Source organism: Stegodyphus dumicola, chromosome 2 (genome assembly GCF_044657685.1).
Source record: "Stegodyphus dumicola isolate Sdum_Otavi_A_Nest chromosome 2, ASM4465768v1".
Classification (NCBI taxonomy): Eukaryota; Metazoa; Arthropoda; class Arachnida; order Araneae; family Eresidae; genus Stegodyphus; species Stegodyphus dumicola.
In genome coordinates, this window is record NC_140769.1 from 78359268 (window position 1) to 78380109 (window position 20842).

Here is a 20842-nt window from a genome sequence, read left to right on the forward strand (position 1 = left end):
ATCTTGAAATTTTTGTGAGTAGTTTTCAGGCGGGAATTTTATCAGTAGCTTGAGTCATCTTTACTTAGGGGAGCTGCGCGAATTATTTTGCTATCGCTTTTTAGTCTCAGTCCCGTTTATTTACAATAATTGTGTAGATATTTTTTGTGTATGTATATCTTATAGCTTATCTTTCTTTATTGTTAATATTAATTGCAGTTAATCTTTTATTATTAATTTTCCATAAATGGCAGCAAAACTCTTTCAGAAGAGGAAAGAGTTTCTTTTTCTCTTTCTTTTTACTTGGAATTCTAAACATATTGTTGCATGCAATAGAGGCCGCATGAAACAAACACTGCAAAGTTGGTTTGTGCTTCTATCAAAAAGATGTGACATGCTTTGAAAATTTCACGAAGCTATGAAATCGAAAAATTTGTAAATATTTTTGTATATAGGACTTGTGTATATACATACAAATTTATCTCATTTATCCATATATATTCAAGAATTTTGTGTATATCCAGAAAACCTTGTATACAGCCATAATACATTGTTTTTTCATTACTATCCATAAGCTTCTACTAATTTCCGTGCTTCACTGCAATGCTCGCTTAGTCGCACTTTTAAGAGCTCTGGTGGCGCAGTGTTCCACCTCATGGAACACCCATAAAATTGGAACGGTAAGTGCAAGTTTTACAAAATTTTATCTGTATACTCCTTTAGGCCTAGATAGACTGCATATAACTTTTCTTGTTGAAATACCGACTTCAAAGTGTAGTGCACCACAAAGGGTAAAATGGGTTCGGGGATTATAATTTGTTCCTATTTCTAATATGCATGGTGGGATACTTGAGTTTCTGAGCAAGACAGGAAACATAAGCATTTTAAAATTATTTCATTTTTTCTAATGAAGAGCTCTTAAACAACTTTTCACTTTTGAGGATGTGAATTCTTTTATTGAACGGTTCTACATTTGTCGATTTATCAACATTTGAGCAATTTTGAGATCAGTTTCAATAAAAAATTTTTAATTCCGAGATTTGTGAATTTTTCGATGATTTTTTTTAAACATTGTAACATTGATAAATTTCATTAAAATAATGTTTAAAAAATAACATTAAAATAAAACATTTTTATTTTTTGCTTCATATTATATAGTTCCATTTTGGCCACTTATTATACAATATTTGGAATCTGAAAAATAAGGTATAATGCTATAAAGCCCAATTTATGAAACAGTTCTTAGCAAAAGCAAAATTAGCTATGTTATTAATTTAAAATATCTTCTTTTTAATTTTTTCTATGGTAAGGGTTTTCCCATGTTATTGTCTCAGAATATTCAGAATTCACAGAATATGCATCAGTTTCCTCTATAAAATTAATTTTACACCTTTTCCCTCTGATATTTTTTCCCATAATATTTCTGACTGTTTGCTGTTATAGAATTTGTAGGAGTAATTTTTCTTTAGGATTTTAGACAGTGCACCTTGGAAAGTTTAGGAGGATTTGAAAGCAAGATTTATAGACCCACAATTCTAGAAGATTCCAGAAAAATGTGACAAAATGAAAAATGCCTCCATGGTATTTACATGTAATGGATGTATTTTATAGAAAGTTTGCGATGAATTTCTTACTTTTTGTAGAACATCTGAAAGAACATTGAAAACATAATATTTGAATGTTTTACTGCTAAAGCTAAAATCTTTTTTTTTTTTTTTTTTTTTTTTTTTACGTGTTTATCTTCCCCTTATTTTGTTCTAGACACAAGCATGGAAAGTATCAAAAATGCTTCTAATCTTATGACATGGACAGGCATTATAGAAAGGAAGTTTTTCATTAATAAAGAGATTGAAAACTGACAATTTAATAGATTTATCTAATATGTCTTAATATAGGGGTCTTCAACCTTTCACGCCCGAGAGCCACATCAATAAATTCACAAAGATACGTGGGCCATATGTCTGTCAAAAAATAGTGTAGTCAGAAAATTTATATAAAAAAGGGAGGTTTGTTTTATAAGACTACAATTGATTCTAAGCGAAGAGATAGTGTTACAGATTTGTATATATATACATTGGTTCAAAAAATCAAGTGAAAACCGAATTTAAATGTTTTGCAACTTTTTTTAACTATGGAAAAAAGTATAAAGATGATTGCACAGGATGATGTTACAAAATGCTATTACGGTTTTAAAAAAAAAAAAAAAAAAAAAACTTACATTACTGGCGGGGATGGTAGTTTCTTTAGTTTTAATGCGAAATTTTACATTGTTTATTCTTGATTAAAGTTTCACTATCTGTTTAGTCTGTGTTGTAGCAATCCGTAAAAAGCTGTTGACATATGTAGGTACTGCCAAAAATAGAAGTCATGAAGAGTGCATGTTTACGAATTCCTGGATACTTGTCTTCGGTCACGTACTTCGAATGAAATCAATTAATGTAGGATTTTCAAGAAACTTGTATTTTATTGCGTAGTCAGTGTAAATCTATAAATTCTAATCGAAGTTCAGGTGACTTCCAACGTCTACTGAAAATGGCAAGGATAACATTCTAATAAAATTTCATTTTCACGAAAATCGGTTTTTGAATTCCTCTTTCAAATTTGATGTGCATTGTGTAAAATTCTTTGAATTCCATGTTGTAGAGTTCTTCACACCATCAATTTTGGAAAGTGAGTGGAATTCTTATTTAGCAACTGACTTACAGGCAGGATTAATTTTGTCTCAAAAGCTTTCATAAAATAATACAGATTGTGAACAAGTAGTACAACTAAGCAGTAGTTCAAATCATTGACACCATTTTTAGAAACTTTTATCTCAAATAATATCAGGCCCGTCAATAAAATGCTTTAAATATAAAAAATAAGAGGAACAAAAGTGGGTTTTTTTTTTTTTTTTTTTTTTTTTTTTTTTTAAGTCAAAAAGCTGAGAAGGCAGTTTTTCTTGAAATCAAAATTTCTTAAAATTCCCTCAAATTCAAATGTGGGGCCACTAAAATGCCTTCAGCGGGCCACTCGTTGAAGACCCCTATCTTAATGCATCATACACAGGGCTGGCACTACACATTTCCCACCTGATTCAATCTCTGTGGATCCTAAATTCTGCTTCCAGTGTCTGCTCTAAATTCTAAAAGTTTTGTCATTTCTAGATTTTGTTGCTTAGTGTGTCACTAAATTCAAAAAATTCTGTCACACCAGCTCTGTAACCGGTCCTTACCATATATATTTCTTCTGAATGTTCATATGACTAATGAAATAAAATTACCAGCTTTTTGTATACATTCTAAATGCATTTAGTTTTTTTTTAGAATATTAAAAATCTTTAAATCCAAAAATTCTAAAATGAAAAGGAAATGTATTGGAAGAAAGGAACTGAATTCATAAAGCGAAAGAAAATTTTTCTTCAAAGATATGTACAGTTACTATTATGTAAATTACCCAATTGTTTATAATTTCAGCCTTTACTATAATTTCTCATTTCACTTTCCTGATCAGAATGCAATCACTTAGACAATTTTTAAACTGAGGTTTTTCTAATATAAGGTCAGAATGAAAGAACAAGCGGAGGTCGGAATGTGTTTCTGACCTCTGCTTGTTCGCTGCATTAATTCCCACCAGCTCTGATCATTTGTAACTACTTTGGATTATCACTGCTGACATTTCAATTTATTATAATGATAAAGTTACTGAGCTAACATACACTGAAATGACGAAAGTCATGGGATAGCAATATGCAAATATACAGATGGCAGTAGTATCGCGTAGAAAATGTATAAATGCGAAGTGCTTTGGCAGGGCTTTCATTTGTGTTCAAGTTATTCATGTGAAGAGGCTTTGACGTGATTATGGCCGCACGACGAGAATTAACAGACTTTGAACGTGGAATGGTAGGTGGAGCTAGACACATGGGTCATTCCATTTCGGATATCGTTAGGGAATTCAACATTCCGAGATCCACAGTGTCAAGAGTGTGCCGAGAGTATCTCATTTCAGGCATAATAACATCCCACCATGGACAGTGCAGTGGCCGACCACCTGCACTTAACGACCGAGACCAGCGACGTCTGCGTAGAGTTGTCAGTGTTCACAGACAAGCAACACTGCGTCAAATAACTGCAGAAATCAATGTGGGACGTACGAGGGACGTGCCCGATAAGACAGTGCGGCGAAATTTGTCTTCCCTGGGCTATGCCAGCAGAAGACTGACTCGAGTGCCTTTACTGACAGCCCGACATCGCCTGCAACGACTCTCGTGGGCTCGTGAGCATATCGGTTGGTCTCTAAACGAATGGAAAACCGTGGCTTGGTCAGATGAGTCACGATTTCAGTTGGTAAGAGCTGATGGTAGAGTTTGAGTGTGGCGCAGACCCCATGAAGCCATGGACCCAAGCTGTCAACAAGGACTGTTCAAGCTGGTGGTGGTTCCATAATGGCCTGGGCTGTTTTTACATGGCATGGACTCGGTCCTTTGGTGCAACTGAACCGATCATTGACTGGAAATGGATACCTTCAGCTACTTGGTGATCACTTACAGCCATTCATGGACTTCACGTACTCAAACAACGATGGGATTTTTATGGATGACAATGCACCATGTCACCAGGCCACAATTGTTCGCGATTGGTTAGAAGAACATTCTGGACAATTCCAGCAAATGGTCTGGCCACCTAGATCACCCGACATGAATTCCATCGAACATTTATGGGACATCATTGAGAGGTCAGTTCATGCCCAAAACCCTGCACCATCAACACTTTCACAATTATGGACATCTATAGAGGCAGCATGGCTCAATATTCCTGCAGGGGACTTCCAACGACTTGCTGAGTCTATGCCACGTCGAGTTGCTGCACTTCACCGGGCAAAAGGAGGACCAACAAAATATTAGGAGGTATCCCATGACTTTTGTCACTTCAGTGTAAATTAACCTTATATTGTATAGTCTTTGACCAGGAGTCCACTTTTTTAGTTTGAATTTGACTCTTCTTGTTTAATTACATCACCACAAGCTGTAATTGACTTTGTTAGAATAAGAAAATGTATTTACGGTTTAAGTTCTTTTTAAATAAGAGGCTTATTTAAATCTTTGTCTGACTTTGTAGTTACTTTCAGACATAGCAATAATTTGCTTGACATCTGTGTGGAGATTTTGGACTATTTTGTACCAGATCAAATAAAACCTCATAGGTACATTCTGAAGAGGTTTACAAGTTAGGAGATAAAGCATGCAGAAACTATCGAGAACATTGGTTTGTGTATTGAGGCAAATTTCTGATTGTTAGAAAAGATGCTTAAAGAGAAGGAAATTGATATAAATTAGCCAAAACATCTGGAAAGGCTTCAAATTAAAGGGAAGCATAAATATTTTGTTGAGTGTTGTTGCTGCAAAACATAAATGCTTTGTAGGTTTTAATATGTAATTATCCTAATATTTTTTAAGAATCAATATCATAAATTACATATATTTTAAACTGTGAAATTATATTAGCTTGTGATTTTAATAGGGCTTTTTTAACAAATATTGTTACAAATTAAATAAAATTTAATAAATGTAAGTCCATAATGACTAAGGTTATCTAATACCTAATTTAATTACTTATAAATAATTGCTTGCCCTTAAAAATTATCTCTGCATATTAAAGGGAGTTATTACGTTTCATTTTTCCTTACCGTGGTCACAACGTAAAACTCAAAAATGTAAAATTAATGTAAAACTTATTCTCCGCATTTAGTGAGACTTGAAATAATACAAAACAACTTATCACTCTGGTGCTTTGGCTTATTGGAACCTTAAAGTATATTACCTGGGTTACAACCCCTGGAACTCTACAGAAGCTACAACACTAATTGCATCAGACAGAGCCCAACTAACTTTCAAAACTTGCCAACCATGCCTAGATCAGACACTTCAGGTTTGTTCTGATCAGCAGGTCTCTTTCTAGGCAAACAGCAGTGGTGACAACAGCTAGTCTTTTGTTATGAATCATGCATTTTTACTTCTCATTTTAACCTAAGCCGCTATAAGAACAAAAATTTAAATTTAAAGTCCAATGATAAATTCTCTACAATATAATTTTTTTAAAGTTCTTGAAATATATTTTCCAAATAGTGTAAAAATCTTTCTGCATTTGGAGTATCAGCTTTTCCACAAGATAATTAAAAACATTTTAAATTCTTGAAAGGTATCTTGAAGATTATGTCAGAAATTGTCTTTTGTAAAAACTAAAATGTCATCAGTGTAAAATCAAAATGTTTCTAGTGTATAGTTATGAAATTCTTTTAAAATTAATACATATTTATTCATTATTAAATAAAATCTGATGTTCTTATTGTAGAGAAATGTAATAGTTAATTCACACAAACAAACAAAATACAGTAAAATTTTTGATGAAAAATTGGGCAGAGCCTGTACAAGTGAATCAGCTAACTACTTGGTGATGACTGTGTGATGCTTAGCTGCAATTGATACACTAAAACCTTTATCCCTTTACATAAGGTAGCTGAATTTTTTAATTAATGAAAAAAATTAAAGTTTCGATTTACTTTTATGTCCATAAAAATTCTGTTCATATTGTATTTGAAATAAAAAATAAATATACAAAATTAAAATTCAGGTTAGATGAATAACATGTATACTCATATTCTGACTTAGAAATTTAGTAAGCAGAATTTTACATTATCCTACAATAAAAAGAAAATATAAAAATTAGATAAAAAGAAGCCACATTTAAAGGGGGGAAAATCAAATTCAGTTTTAGAACCTTCATAATCATATTTGTTTAGGAAAGACTTTAAAATATAAAAATTTTGAATATATCTATGAATTATTCTACATAATCGCAAGTTTCAAAATTTTTATAATTAATTTTATATCTATTATTTTCATTCCATTTAACATCCTTTGAAATAGCTTTACTGAAGTTATGCTTTTTATTATAATTAAAGTATTTCTAATTTACTTACTTTCTACAAAACTGGAAAATCATACGGCTTTGTCTAAATACTAACATATGTATCTAATGGGCAGATCCACTTGAACAAATTGGTGTATGCACAGTGGCCAAAGAGTGCTGTCAAAATGAAACTTCAATTTGAATCATGACAAATTGAAATGGAAATTTTTAAAATGAAAATTAATCAAAAAAACCAAGTAATTATCGTCATTGATTAGAAATTGGTTGACTTTTCAAGAAAAACAAACCAACCCCTGATCAATCAACAATAATTAATAAATGCAAAGGTGTTTCATCTTTTACTCAAGTAAGAAGTATGATAACATGCTTGAAAGCGAGGGTGTCGCAGGACATTTTTACTCAACTGAAGGGAAAAAAAAAAATTCTTTTTTGCTGCTACCTCAATTTAGCACAAAAAAAAAAGTACTATTACTCAATTTGGCAATAATATCTCACGATATAAAAAATTCATAAGCCTAAACAGAACTGCTACATTCATAATGAATTCTATATAGTCCTTCACTTTAATTCATCTCACTTTAAATCTAACTAATTGGCTGAAACTCAACTTACCAGTTTGGCATCATACTTCTTGCATGAGTAAAAGACAAAACCCCTTCGCATTTATTAATTATTGTTGATTGATCGAGGGTTGGTTTGTTCCCCTTGAAAAGTCAGCCAATTTCCGATCAGTGACAATAATTACTTGGTTTGCTGATTAATTTTCATTTTAAAAATTTCCATTTCAGTTTTTCATGATTCAATTTAAAATGCTTAAGTTACTTCATTCAATTACAATTCTACTAACTTTATCTAAGGCAGTGCTTAAATTGCGTTGGAGCCCAGCTCCGGTGCTTCTCAAATTTTAAGATAAATTACAATTTCAGCCGGAGTGCACCGGAGCCCTAAATAAGATGAGCTCTGGTACTTCTTTTTATAAAACTGAACCACAATTTAAAGGGAACAAAATTTAGAATTCCTAACGTTTTACTTTAACAATAAGCAGACTTTGCAATACTCTATTTCCGTAGAAATACGAACTCGTGAGAACATGAGACGTTCAAGTAAAGTCCCCTCACTCACATGCGGAAACCTTTCCCTTTAAGAAAAGCAATAAATTTGGGGGAGTTTGTTTAGGAACGCCTAAATTTCTTGCCATGCCATTATATCTAGTGTATTGTTATCGATGCTTACAGTTAGTTATCCTAGCAGGAAGGAAAATTTGTGTTCTTAAATGTGTGCTAGTAAAATAAGAGTGAAATACTGAGATAAACTGCTCAAGCACGTCCTATACATAGTCTTTCCCACAGTATCCACTAATTGGGGGGGAAGCGTAACCAGCAACTTTACATTTAGGAGTCCGATTCAGGACTCATTTACCCCTGACACCCATCTGTTTGATGGCTATAATTATATCAACAGAGAGCCGCGCTCAAAGAGAACATTCTTTCGCACCAAGACTCCCCTTATCTTTTGTTTCTACCCACTCATACCCTCATTCTGTTTCGCCCTGGAATTTTCATCAGCTATACTTTAAGTATATGTAATTTTTGTGATGATAAAAGACCCCCCCCCCAGAAACTTAAATTGAACTTAAATTGGGCCGGAACCCACTGGTTCTCGGTTCCGGTGCTTCTTAGTTTTTGTAATAAATCATAATTCTAGCTGGAATGCACTGGAGCCCTGAGTAAGATGGCTGCTGCGCTTCTTTTATGTAGTTGAATAACAATTCCAGTAGAAATTTTATTTTAACAATAAAATTATATTAAATCGCATATTAAATTTTAATTTATCTCTTTACATTTTATTTATTTTAATTAGTTAATTACTTCAATCTTTATTTCAATAAATAATAATTAATTGCCTAATAATTATCAATTAAATTATAATTAATTATGATTAAATAACAATTTATAAACATTAATTAAATAGCTATTAATTAATTTGATAATAATTAAGTATTTAATTTTAAAATTATTAGCAAGTGTAATAGTCATTTTATTTATTTATTTACTCTTGTTCCTCTCTGCTGACGGTCTTCCATAGTGCTCCGGCACTTCTAATCTTAGAAATTAAGCCCTGATCTAAGGAGATAATGTACTCAATAACCCATTAGTAAATAAATTATTATTTTATTACTTTGCAGATATACTTGCACAAGTATTAGGAAATTTATTTTGATTTATTAATGTAGTTAATTTAATTCAAGCTTATATATATATATAATTATATGTGAAAAAATTAGCATTTTTTCATAAGGAGGCTTAAAATATATTGTATGTTAGCATACAACTATCCACTAATTTTAACATTCATTTAAAATATTTTCATATTACTTATGTGTATTAATTTCACTTCTTAATTATATTACTCATTATCAGTTTTATTTAATTTCTAAAATTATTAATATTAAATAGTTATATTCATTACAACAATATTAAACTGGCATACCCAAGGGCTTAGGTTCAAATCCCAGAGAAGGCATGGATATTTGTATATGTATAGTGTCTGTGTGCCATGGGGACACTCTAAATATGTGGCAAGACAAATATGTGGTACATTTTTTAAACCAATGTGGTGATAAAGCAATATTATATGTTGTTAAAATTTCTGTATGGAATCAGTTGATAAATAAAATATATATAATATAATTGTGATTGAGGAAAGCAGAAAGAAAAATAATTTTCTAGCCTACACTTCAAGCATAATTTTCAATCCCATAAAAGCAAAAAATAACGTGACTACTGCATATAGAACAAAATTACATTTAATATAAATCTATAAGAAGTTCTAATCCAATAGATAACTGCACTGAAGGCATACAAACAATAATTGTAGGTTATCATCCTCATTATGTGAGGATCTTGCTAGCAACAAGAATCTCTTTAGTTGAGAGTTTAAAAACAGTCTGAGTTCTTTCCTCGTCTAAAAATCTTTGCAGACTGAATTAGTCATGCCTTCTTAATTTTTCGATTGTATTATATTCTCTGATTTGTTATACTTGCAACAGGATCACTGGTTTGTCAGGCTTCCTGGAATCTAGAGGCTTTGGTGACAAACACATTGCAGATGGCTAAAATGCTTTGTCACTGACCACGAAATTATGATTCTTGTAATGTCAATGCCAATGGTTATAAGTTACGAAGTGCCTATGGTTAAAAACCATGTACACTGCTCAAAAAAAAAAAAAAAAAAAGGGACAGTGCTATATCTCCCGTTCTACTAGGGCGATTCACGAAATTCAAATTGCGTTCTTCATGTCTCGAACGCGCGACTTAGGATATATATTAGATTTATATATAGCACTATTCTAACATAGGTATTTTGACACAAAATGGGACTTTTTCTGAAATAACATACCATTTTTTTTACATATTTCGATTCTACGAATCAAATTATGCCAGAATACCAAGTTTTGTAAAAATCGTACGAGTAGTTTTTGAAATATTAGCTCTCAAAATTTTAGCTCCTCAATGTTAATTGAAATTGGCAAATATTTATTTATATCTCTTTTTTTTTTTATTAAACTTTTTTGATTTTTTCTCTCACATTTCAAAATTTAGGTTCATTCCAAATAAAATTTACCCATTTTTTGTGTTTTATTTTTTAAATTTCTATTTTTAAATAATTTTTATAAATTTTTCGAAAAAATTTTGAATTATAACCTATAAAATTTTTACCATCATCTTAAAGTAGGTATATTTTTAAGCATATCTACAAAAAATTAGACTTTTTTATTCAAAATTTTCTAAGATATACACAAATTTACATATTTTCGCGTTTTGAAATTTGGCATCTTTTTTTTAAGGGATAATAACGCCAAATGTGGTCTATGGATTTTTGTTACAGTGAATTGCCACAGCTATTTTTAACCTTAAATTTCAAGTAAAATTTTACGGAGAATTAATTGTGACATTTTTTCCCTCAATGATGCGTAATAAATATTTATTAATACTATATGAAAAGCTATTATTTTAAATAAATTTTTTAATATTTTTTAAAATTTCTCTTTATCTTTTTTTTTTTTTTTTTTTTTTTTTTTTTTTTTTTTTTTTTTAAATAAGAGTAAATTTTTACCTTCGGCGTTTTATCGTCTGCTACTTTACTTCGTTTAAATGTAATTGTCTAAAACTGAGAATTTTCGTTTGATGTTTATTTGAATTTTATGACATTAACTGTACAATTTATTTCTAAACAAACTGATGCTTTTGAAGTGGCTGAAAGAGTGGCTGGTACTATCATCCATATTTTTAAAGCACAGTATATTTTTATAGAAACATAAGATTTAGAATAATCATTTTTATAAAAGTCAAATTATGATATAAATATACAACCCTCTAGAGACTGAATTAATGTAAGTTCAATGGTTATGTAGAAATGATCTGCAGCTACTTAATCGCTGTATAAGTCAGCAGATTCCATGGACAAGTAAGAATAATTATATAAACGACACCCAACATTCTGAATTCAATTAATAACGAGGATACGATGTTTATTAAATGAATTCAAGAAGTTTTAAAACAAAAAATCAAATCATTTTTAATCCTAAAATGTATTTTTGTGCATAGCGTATTTTCATTATTCTAATTTAAAATTCTAATTTAGAATGTAATTGTGAAGAACTGATTCCTAATCATCAGTAATATAATAAGTAATTATTACGGTTATTAATAAATCCTTCTTATAAAGTAATTGCAAATATTTCAAAAAAACTTTCTGTCTGAATGCAAATACTTTTAATTTTATATTAATCTAGATTGCACACGATATTATTTATTTGCACTTCAATTCTTAACGTCAGTTCTAGTAGAAGTTACAAGTCAATTATATTTAATTAAGAATAGGATTGGATTGGATTATTTAATTATGGCAAAGCACAAGAGGGCTATCTGCCTAAAGGGAGGGATGCCTTCATGGAAGATTTTCTAAGGGAAACTGGCTCGTATACACGTTACACATCGGGAAAACCATGCAACCAGCCTGTTCACGGGATTCGAACTACCAGTGATCAGTGTCTTTACTGCTCGGCCGTTTCTGGGCCTTTATGAAATGGAAGGCGATAACTTTATTAAAAATGATTGTCAGAAATACCAAAATGTTTCGAAAAGTTGAATACTTTTTAATATACTTTCAGAATGCTTAAAGAAAAAGAGAAGAAAAATAAATTTTTTCGTAAAATTTAGTATTTGTATTTTTTTTAATTTAAAACTTTTCAATGTTATGATATTTGATTCTTGTGATTTCAAAAATAAAATATTTGACTAAAATATGAATAACATTTTAAGAAACCAAATGTAGGATAAAATTGTGTAAAGCAATGGGCACAATGATAAAACTGTTTAAAGCAGTGTATGCAAGTCATCCTAAGTTAAAATGTCGGTTATACATCTTTCTTATTTATATATATCTTTTCTGAACGGAACATTGAAAGGCGTGTAAAACTGTGCTTTACTGTATTTTCTCTTTTAATACAGTATGCAGTTTTCAAACTCATCGTAGTCTGGGTTACAAAGTATTCTTCCGAAAGAAACGCAGTTCAAATAAATAAAATCAAATTCTGGAAAATTGATATTAATAAATATATTTAAAATGCTCAGTTCGAAGGAATAAATAGAAAATTTTAAAACAATTATCTGAAGAGACAATGCAACACAAAAAATTAAAATAAAAGTATAAAAATTTAAAAAGTACCTATGACAAAAAATATATATAAAGAAAACTATTTGAAAAAAAAATAAACGCTGCACCTTTATTTACGCAGTTCGAATAGGTAAATAGAAATTTTTAAAACAGTTATTCGAAAAAAAAAAAAAGCGTGCAACTTAAACAATTAAAATGAAATTCGAAAAAGAAAAAATTACTTAAAATAAAAAGTTATAATTAAAAATATAATATAAAGAATATTATTTGGAAAAAAGGAACGGTGGTGACTTTTTTTCTTCTCATGGGAAAGGAAACTAGGTTGCCATATATTAAGAAGTTCACCAAGTAAAGTATTCTTGGCGCAAACTGACAAAAAAGTGCCAACATAAATTTGTGAATTTCTCCGTAAATTTCGCTCCAAATTTTACAAAATTTCATATTTAGGCGTAATTTGAGTCGTAGAATCGAAATATGTAAAAAAAATTGGTATGTTATTTCAGAAAAAGTCCGATTTTGTGTCAAAATACCTATGTTAGAATAGTGCTATATATAAATCTAATATATATCCTAAGTCGCGCTTTCGAGACATGAAGAACGCAATTTGAATTTTGTCAATCGGCCCTGTAGATCGGGAGATATAGGACTGTCCCCTTTTTTTTTTTTTTTTTTTTTTGAGCAGTGTACCTCCACATCAGAAAAATATCTAAGTAGTGAGCAGAAATAGGAAAATTGCATAATTGGTTATCATGATGCACATGGAGCTACATTAGCTCAAGAAAGTTTAGAGATAGGAAAAATTAAGGTTTTTTTTTTTTTTTTTTTTTTTTTTTTTTTTTTTTTTTTTTTTGAAGTTTTATGATTTAAAACTTTTTTGTATTTTTAAATTTTGTTAACTTTTTATGGTAGTTTTTTAAAAAAATTATAACACATAAATACAACACTAAAGCAAAAAGCGGAAAGGAAAGATTTTACAGATTAATAGGCATACTCATTGGCATATGGCACAAATCATAGTGAAGTAATGATTAAATTTTCGCAATGAAATATCCAGGCAGAAATTTATTTCTGCGGGCATTATGTGATTAAATAGTGAACCGATTGATAGGAATGCAGAGGTGGCCACTTTTCAGTAATATTGGAGTAGGAGAAAGCAATCATGACAGAGTAATTACATGGCAGTACATCCTTCATGGGTTGGCCACTAATCATATGTGTATAACCAATATGAAGATGCCAGATTAATTTGGAATCAAGAATCACTCCTATATACTTATATGAATTTGACCAGGAAACAGTCATCGAAGAACTTAAAATTAATGGTAGGGTACAGGATTCGGGAGCGTGTGAATATCATATCATGGCAGCTCATTTAGCGACGTTAATTTTGATTTTTCAAGTAATGAACCAGTGCCCAAGGCTATGGAGATAACTCTGAAGATTGTGAACCAGAATATTCAAATGTTTGTGTTTTGTTAGGATGGCCATGTCATCTGCATAGAGTGCTAGAGTAGCACTGGGTGATTTTGGAATGTCATTGATAAAGATGTTGAATATAGTCGGTCGAAGTATACCTTGAGCTACGCCACTTAGGATTGGACGGGGAGCCGAAATGATAGAATTAACTCGTACTGAGAAAGAGCAATTAATGAGATACGAGTTAATTATGTGAATAAGTTGAGTCAGAATACTGAAAAGTATTCAGAAGAAAAAAGTATTCAGAAAAGTATTCATAAGAAGTTGCATGAACTTGATAATAATACCCGTATGCCAAATCCTATCAAATGCTTTGGCTAGGTCAAGAAAAAGGGTGCTAGTAAGCATTTTGCTACGAAAGCCATCATGAATGAACTCCACTGTCCTCAGAAGCTGGTGCATTATGCAGTGTTTTGCTCGAAAACCAAATTGCTCGTCAATAAGGACTTTTTGGCTCTGGAGAAAATCATTCAGGCGCTTAAGTAGCACAAATTCGTAAATCTTTGATAACGAAGATAGGAGGCTGATAGGTCTATAATTTTGAGGATTTAAATGGCACTCTCCAGATTTCAGAATAGGCACAATAAGTGCTCTCTTCCAGCTTTGAGGAAAATAGTAATGCAGTAACATATAATTCCTGAGCATTACTAATAAAAATAGATAGTTGGTAGGTACTTAATCATGCAATTAGAAAGTGTCCAATCCGGGCGCTTTCTTTGGATTTAATTTAGTGATATATTCGCTAACTTCGTGCATGGTTGTATATTCTATGTCTCTCTGACATGAGTTTGGAAATCTTTCAACATCTAGTTGAAGAAATTTGCGGAATTAGCAAAAATCCCTTTATTATGGGGTGTGAATTGTGTTTGGAGACTGTCAGCAATTAATTCAGCTTTCTCCATGTCTGTATGAGCCAACACCAAGGGACGGAATGTGAGATTTGTGTTTGCGAAGTCTGGAAGACTCATGCCAAAGACTGTTATCTGTGGTCATTAAGGACTGAATGTGATTAGAGTATCATGATTGGTTGAACTGGTCACATGAAGCCTTGATCTCATTTTGGAGAGTACGAAGTTGTAATTTTAAGTCAGGACTTCTAATTCTTTGCCAAAGCCTTCATACTTTATTCTTTTCGCGAATTTTGAGTTTGATTTCAGCGGGAAGTTTATTAAAATTGGGGCGAAGGGTGGGTTGTGATACTTCTTTAAAAGTATCTGTGAGTGTAGAAGTTAACTGATCAACAGCCTTGTCAATATCATCATTGGATTTAATTTCGAGGAAGGGAAAACTCACTTTTAAGTTTATATCGAAAATTGTCCCAATTTGTAGACGAATGCTGGAGAATTTTGATTAAAAGAAATACAGTTGAGGTCGATGAGTATGGGGTTGTGATCTGAGGATAGACAACTTTCCACACTCACATAATAGTCAAAAGGAATATTTCAAAAAAGAGCCAAATCAATACAAGAAGGGCCTCGCCGTACATTGTATCGTGTGGGTGAATCCAGCGGTATAATTTTAAATCGGGCGCACTGAGCCCATTTTAGAAGGCCACGACCAGCGGTGTTGGAATTTTTACAACGCCTGGTGGTAACAATTTAAATCACCAGCAATAATGATATTGGTTGATAAATTGAGCAGTTCGTTAAAATCTTCCACCGGAAAATTGTCTCTTGTTCTGGATAAAGGTGGAAGATAGGCAGAGATCAAAACTAAGGAGTACTAAACTAATCAAAACTAAGGAGTACTAAACTAATCAAAACTAAGGAGGGTGAATTTTGAATAAAACTTTCAATAATCATCGCCTTAAGTTTGCTCAGACTCAGTGTGTCAGTTCTGCGATGGGGAATATGATTTTTAATAAAGTCACAGGTACCACCATGATAAACAGCACGAGAATCTGGTGCTTGTCTGTCATTTTTATAAGTAAAATAATTTGCAAGCTTGGAAATTCTCCATGGCTGGAGTCTGGTCTCTTTGACAAAGACAATGTCAAAGCCCTTGTAATCACGAAATTCGTGATATTTACACAGAATGCCATTGGCATTCCAGGTACATAATTTTAAGAACTTCAAACTTTTCAAAGTATTGAATTTTAATGTGAGGGGGAATCAGAAAATTGTAGAGCAACATAGCTCTAAAAATATAGTATGCAGTGTCAGCACCATAGGAAGTCACTCGTAGCTGAGGCAAAGCATTTTTGAAAGCTAAAAGCTAAGAGTAATGGGCTCTGATCAATGCCAGGCTGATTAGAGATTTGGATTATTGCCAAAAGGATTTCAGTCTAATTTTGAGTCTCATAAGCTCCTTGGGGGACCGAGTAATTTGGAATGAGGGGGAAGAAACCTGTTGAGTGCCCGTTAAGATATTAAAGTATGAGACTCCGGGACGAACTTTACTGTTACTATTAAAATTTGCAGCCGGACGTGAGTTTGATTTAAGATTTTTGCTATTGTTGGGGGAAGGACCAACGGACTGGATGGATTGAGTCGTCGGTTTATTTAGGTTTTTCTTGGCTCCTGGAAAGCGTGGACACTAACGCCAGTTCGCGGCATGAGAACCTAGGTAGTTGGCGCACTTCATCGACTCGTCGAAGGGCGTGGTGCAGACCAGAGCACATCGTACACAGCATTGAGCTAAAGTGCAAACTTCAGAACTGTGGAAAAAACCCTGACAGTGCCAGCATTGTGAAAGGCCTTTCCTTCTTTTGAATTTTTCGATTTGGACGTCAGTGCCGAGAAGTTCCATAATATTGAAGACTTCGTCAGCTTTCACTCAAGCCATAATGGAATGAATTATTGCTTTTGCAATATCAGAGCCTGTCGTCTACAGCTTGAACACTGCGACCTGTGGAGGACAGCACACATGAATTTCTTACATTTGTGTGGCTCCCCAAAAGCCAGAGGAAGTACAGTAAATGTGCAGTTTGGTGACTTTCACAGCACTTTTGATCATATAAGGAGCTTATTTTCATTCTGTAAACACTACACATTATTAATTTGTTTAAGCTGTGGTAAAACACCTCAGAAGAATGATTTTTTTAATATATATATATAATTCTCTTTAAATAAATATGCAAGTTGTAAAAATAGCTAAAGGGAATACAAAATATTGGTTATTGAAGTTTGCATATGTAACAAATATTTACAGTACAAAGTCCAAAATCCAGCCCTCTATTATCCGGAATGATCTAAAATCCAGACCTCAAAGCCACAAACATTTTTTTTTTCTTTTATTAATGTTTTACGCATGCACATTTGATTTTTTCTTCCATAATAAAACATGAAGATTTTCACTTAAAAATTCCGATTCTTAATTTCACTTAGGCACTAAATAAAATACCTCGTTATGGAGAAACAATCATGTAAGCATAAATTTGTGAAATTAATAATTTGGCTCCGTAGCTGAGTATCTACTTGGCATGCATCTCAAACCGAAACATTCACCTATTTTATATCCCTGACGCCAACCTGGTGAACCATTATTTATTATATTTTGCTTTCATCACCGCATGTTTATCAGTACATGACAGCTTCAGTAATAACTCATGCTGTGATGTCTAATCTTAGTAATTGAATAGCAAGAATATGGCAACCGTTTATGCTAACATTACACTTGGAGATGGTTATAGAGTTCTAAGATGTTGATGAGGAAAAATTCAACAAAAATTTCTTTTCATATGCTAAAAATAGATTTTGTTAATGAAACTCATAGGCCAAAAGATTACATTTAGTGCTATTTTAATTAAGACTAACTGATATGTTATCCACCATAAAACCAGAAGCAGCGGCAGAATATGTTGGCACCGGACGGCAAAATTTAGGGAAGACGAAATTTTTGGAATTTGGGGAAGCACCGAGCAACAAAATTAAGGGATGAAAACTTTTTTATGATTTAGGGAAAGCACTGGGATTCAAAGTTTAGGCACAGTGAAAATTTAGAACTTAGGAAAGTGCTTTGTAGCAGAATTTAGGACTCGTAGAGACTGCACCAGGTGGTATCAAGTGCCGGCCCTAGATAGAGCCTTAAGTATATGTGGGAGTTTATTTATTCAGGACTCGAGTTAGTTTTAAGCATGTGCAAGAAATAAACGTAGGTATAGTAAATAACTAAACTATTGCAATTTAGACTTAATTCAGTATGCAATAGGAGCAAGACAAAATTTAGTGAAACAACTTGGCTTTCATCTCAAATCTTGTGATACACAGCCAATAATGTATAACGGATGCTATTAAGTTCGGCTAAAGTTATCTTTACTGATTCTAAGGCATTTCAATTAAAGTAGCAGACTGTGCTGCTCCCTGATCTTCTAATTTGATCCAGCTTATTATTTTTTGCAGACTGTTATTATTGCGGCAATTTTATAAAAACTAAGCTTGAACTTTCGATTATGTTGAAAAAAATATTCCAATTCTGGAGTTGCCGAAGGATCTAGAAAGCGAAACCATGTTTCGATGTCCATTGACAAAAAGTGGACTTGCTGCAAAAAATGGATAAAGGCATATCCGTCTCAAAATTATGCGAGGAGCATGGCATCCGTAAATCCACTGTATATGACACAAGAAAAAGGAACTTTTTAAATTTTTTTGTGGAAGCATCTTAAACAACTTACATTGAAAGAAATGTTTAATAAAGTAAACAAATAAATATTAAGCTTTCTTTTGTATATTTTGATACCCTTTAGATCATAATTGTTCTTTATTTCATAAATTACAATTTCATATTTATAATTGTATAATTTCTGCATGCCATCTTACCAGATTTAAATTGATAATCTATAATCCGGAAAAATCCCAAATTATAAATCGCGGAAGTCCCAACCAGTCCAGATTTTGGTCTTTGTACTGTATTACCATACTAGCTACATTTTGGAAGATTCTAGCAGGCATTTTTAATACCATAGGACCAGTTTTTCCCCCCATTTTACCCTCTCTTTTCTGGCAATAATAGGAACAATAGAACATTAATAATAGGAGTAATTCAAATTGACAATACGTAGTGGTTTTTTGTAATCTTATTAATATTTTGGAAGACTTTAGAAGCATATTTACTTGACTATATGACTAAATTTATTTGAATGCTTTAACAGTGCATTTATTTCTCTTTTCCCATTTGTTTTAGAAAAGAGTTATAAATTAATCTAAGAGCTGCTTTTAAGGTCTTAGAATTATTCTAGTGCAGGCGTCAGCAGTACAATGTCTGCAGGCGTCATGTCACCCTTGATAAGATTATTATGCATCCTCACTATATTACACACACACTAAACCCTGTAACCATATTAGCTGTATATAAGGCAGTGTTAATTGTGCAAGCACAGCATCAACAAATAACATTTAAGTTCATACACTGATGCATTTGCTATGTAGCACATAGGAAGATTCTCGCTACCAGTATATTTGGTAGTAGGTTATCACTCTGCAAGGAAGCTTCACATACTTTGAGTATTAATGACCGTATCATTCAAAGTGCTTACTACTCAGTACTTCTAACATATACATATTGTACAACTTCAATGGATTTTATATACATCTGTTTATAAATAATTGTTTCTCCCTTACGCTGATGAAAAGAGAATCACGAAACTGAGAGGAAGATCGGAATTTTCTTAGTTCTTCCTACATAATAAGCACCGAATTATCTTATCTAAAAATTTCAGACTGGCAATGCTAATTGTATGGAAAGAACATGAGGAGCTAATGCATGGAGGAACTGCTGTGACTTTAGCAAATGTTAGATTTCATTTCTAGGTTCCTAGACATCACAGAGTTGCTTGATTTGCCAGAATTACTTAGCCAAGTTTGCATTCTCTGGAATTGATTTTGCAGAACTGGTCTATGTAATGAATTCTAAAGATACTAAAAAATCCTATATTGTTGTTTTTGTCTCTACAGTTACCTGAGCTGTACACTTAGAACTTGAATCAAATGTGTCAACAAGAGTCCTTTTTACTTTCATTTCATGGATTTTTTAGCAGAAGAGGAAACTGTAAAGTCATCTACTCTGATAACGCTAATATTTTTAATAAAACAAAGAAGTTTAAAATTTTCCCAGGGTGTATAGAAGATGACAAATTCAAAAATTTTATTGCCGAAGAAAGAACCCAGTGGAAGTTTATAATTTAGCAAGCTCCATAGCAGAGAGAGTTTTACGAGAGACTTGTTAGATCCATTAAAGAATGTTTAAAAAAAAAAAATGTAGAAAAGCAATCTTGGCCTTCAAAGAAATGCTACTCATCAAAGTAGAGTCAGTTCTTAATTCACGACCTTTGAACTGTGTTTTATGATGAAAGTGATGAACCACAACTGAATAAACTTATTTTTCTTAAAGGTTATTTTTTATCGACGGACCAGCTTCACTGCTTCGTTTTTTATTCTTTTATTTAGAAAAACATCATATACAAATATTTACAGTGAAGCAAAATACAATTTAATTGTGAGCTTCGGTTACAAGTAATTGCTCACGTCAGACCGGTTAGATTTCTTCTTCAAGTCTGTTGCCTCAATCGTAGGAGGCGATAATTTGGCGAGATTTGTTGGCGTAAAATGCGCCAACATCCCGCCCGGCCTTGCTATGTTCACATGCAAGAACTTAACATAAATTTAATTATGAAATACCAGTATTAAAGTTTCAGTTATTCATGTAAACAATAAAATATGTATAGAAAAAAATAAAATAAGTAAACAAAACATGAATACAAAATTATTGAGAAAAATAATTTTCAATATAATTACTAACAACTGAGTAACATAATTCACAACTTGCTAAACTTCAATAGGCAATACAGCTATTTTATTAAT

The 20842-nt window shown here is 32.1% G+C and overlaps 1 protein-coding gene across 4 annotated transcripts in view; it reads left to right on the forward strand.

Moving 5' to 3' along the window:
• The window catches only part of LOC118200823 (protein CutA homolog), an 87250-nt gene that overhangs the window by 35782 nt on the left and 30626 nt on the right, over positions 1-20842 (forward strand). The window contains exon 5 of one of the 4 annotated variants that reach the window (XM_085810787.1): positions 1449-1626. The exons of the other annotated variants lie outside the window; for them this stretch is intronic. Coding sequence (XP_085666913.1) covers positions 1449-1538 — 90 coding nt within the window. The 3' untranslated portion in view covers positions 1539-1626. Of the gene's footprint in view, positions 1-1448; positions 1627-20842 lie in introns of those variants that run through there. 4 annotated transcript variants of the gene reach the window in all.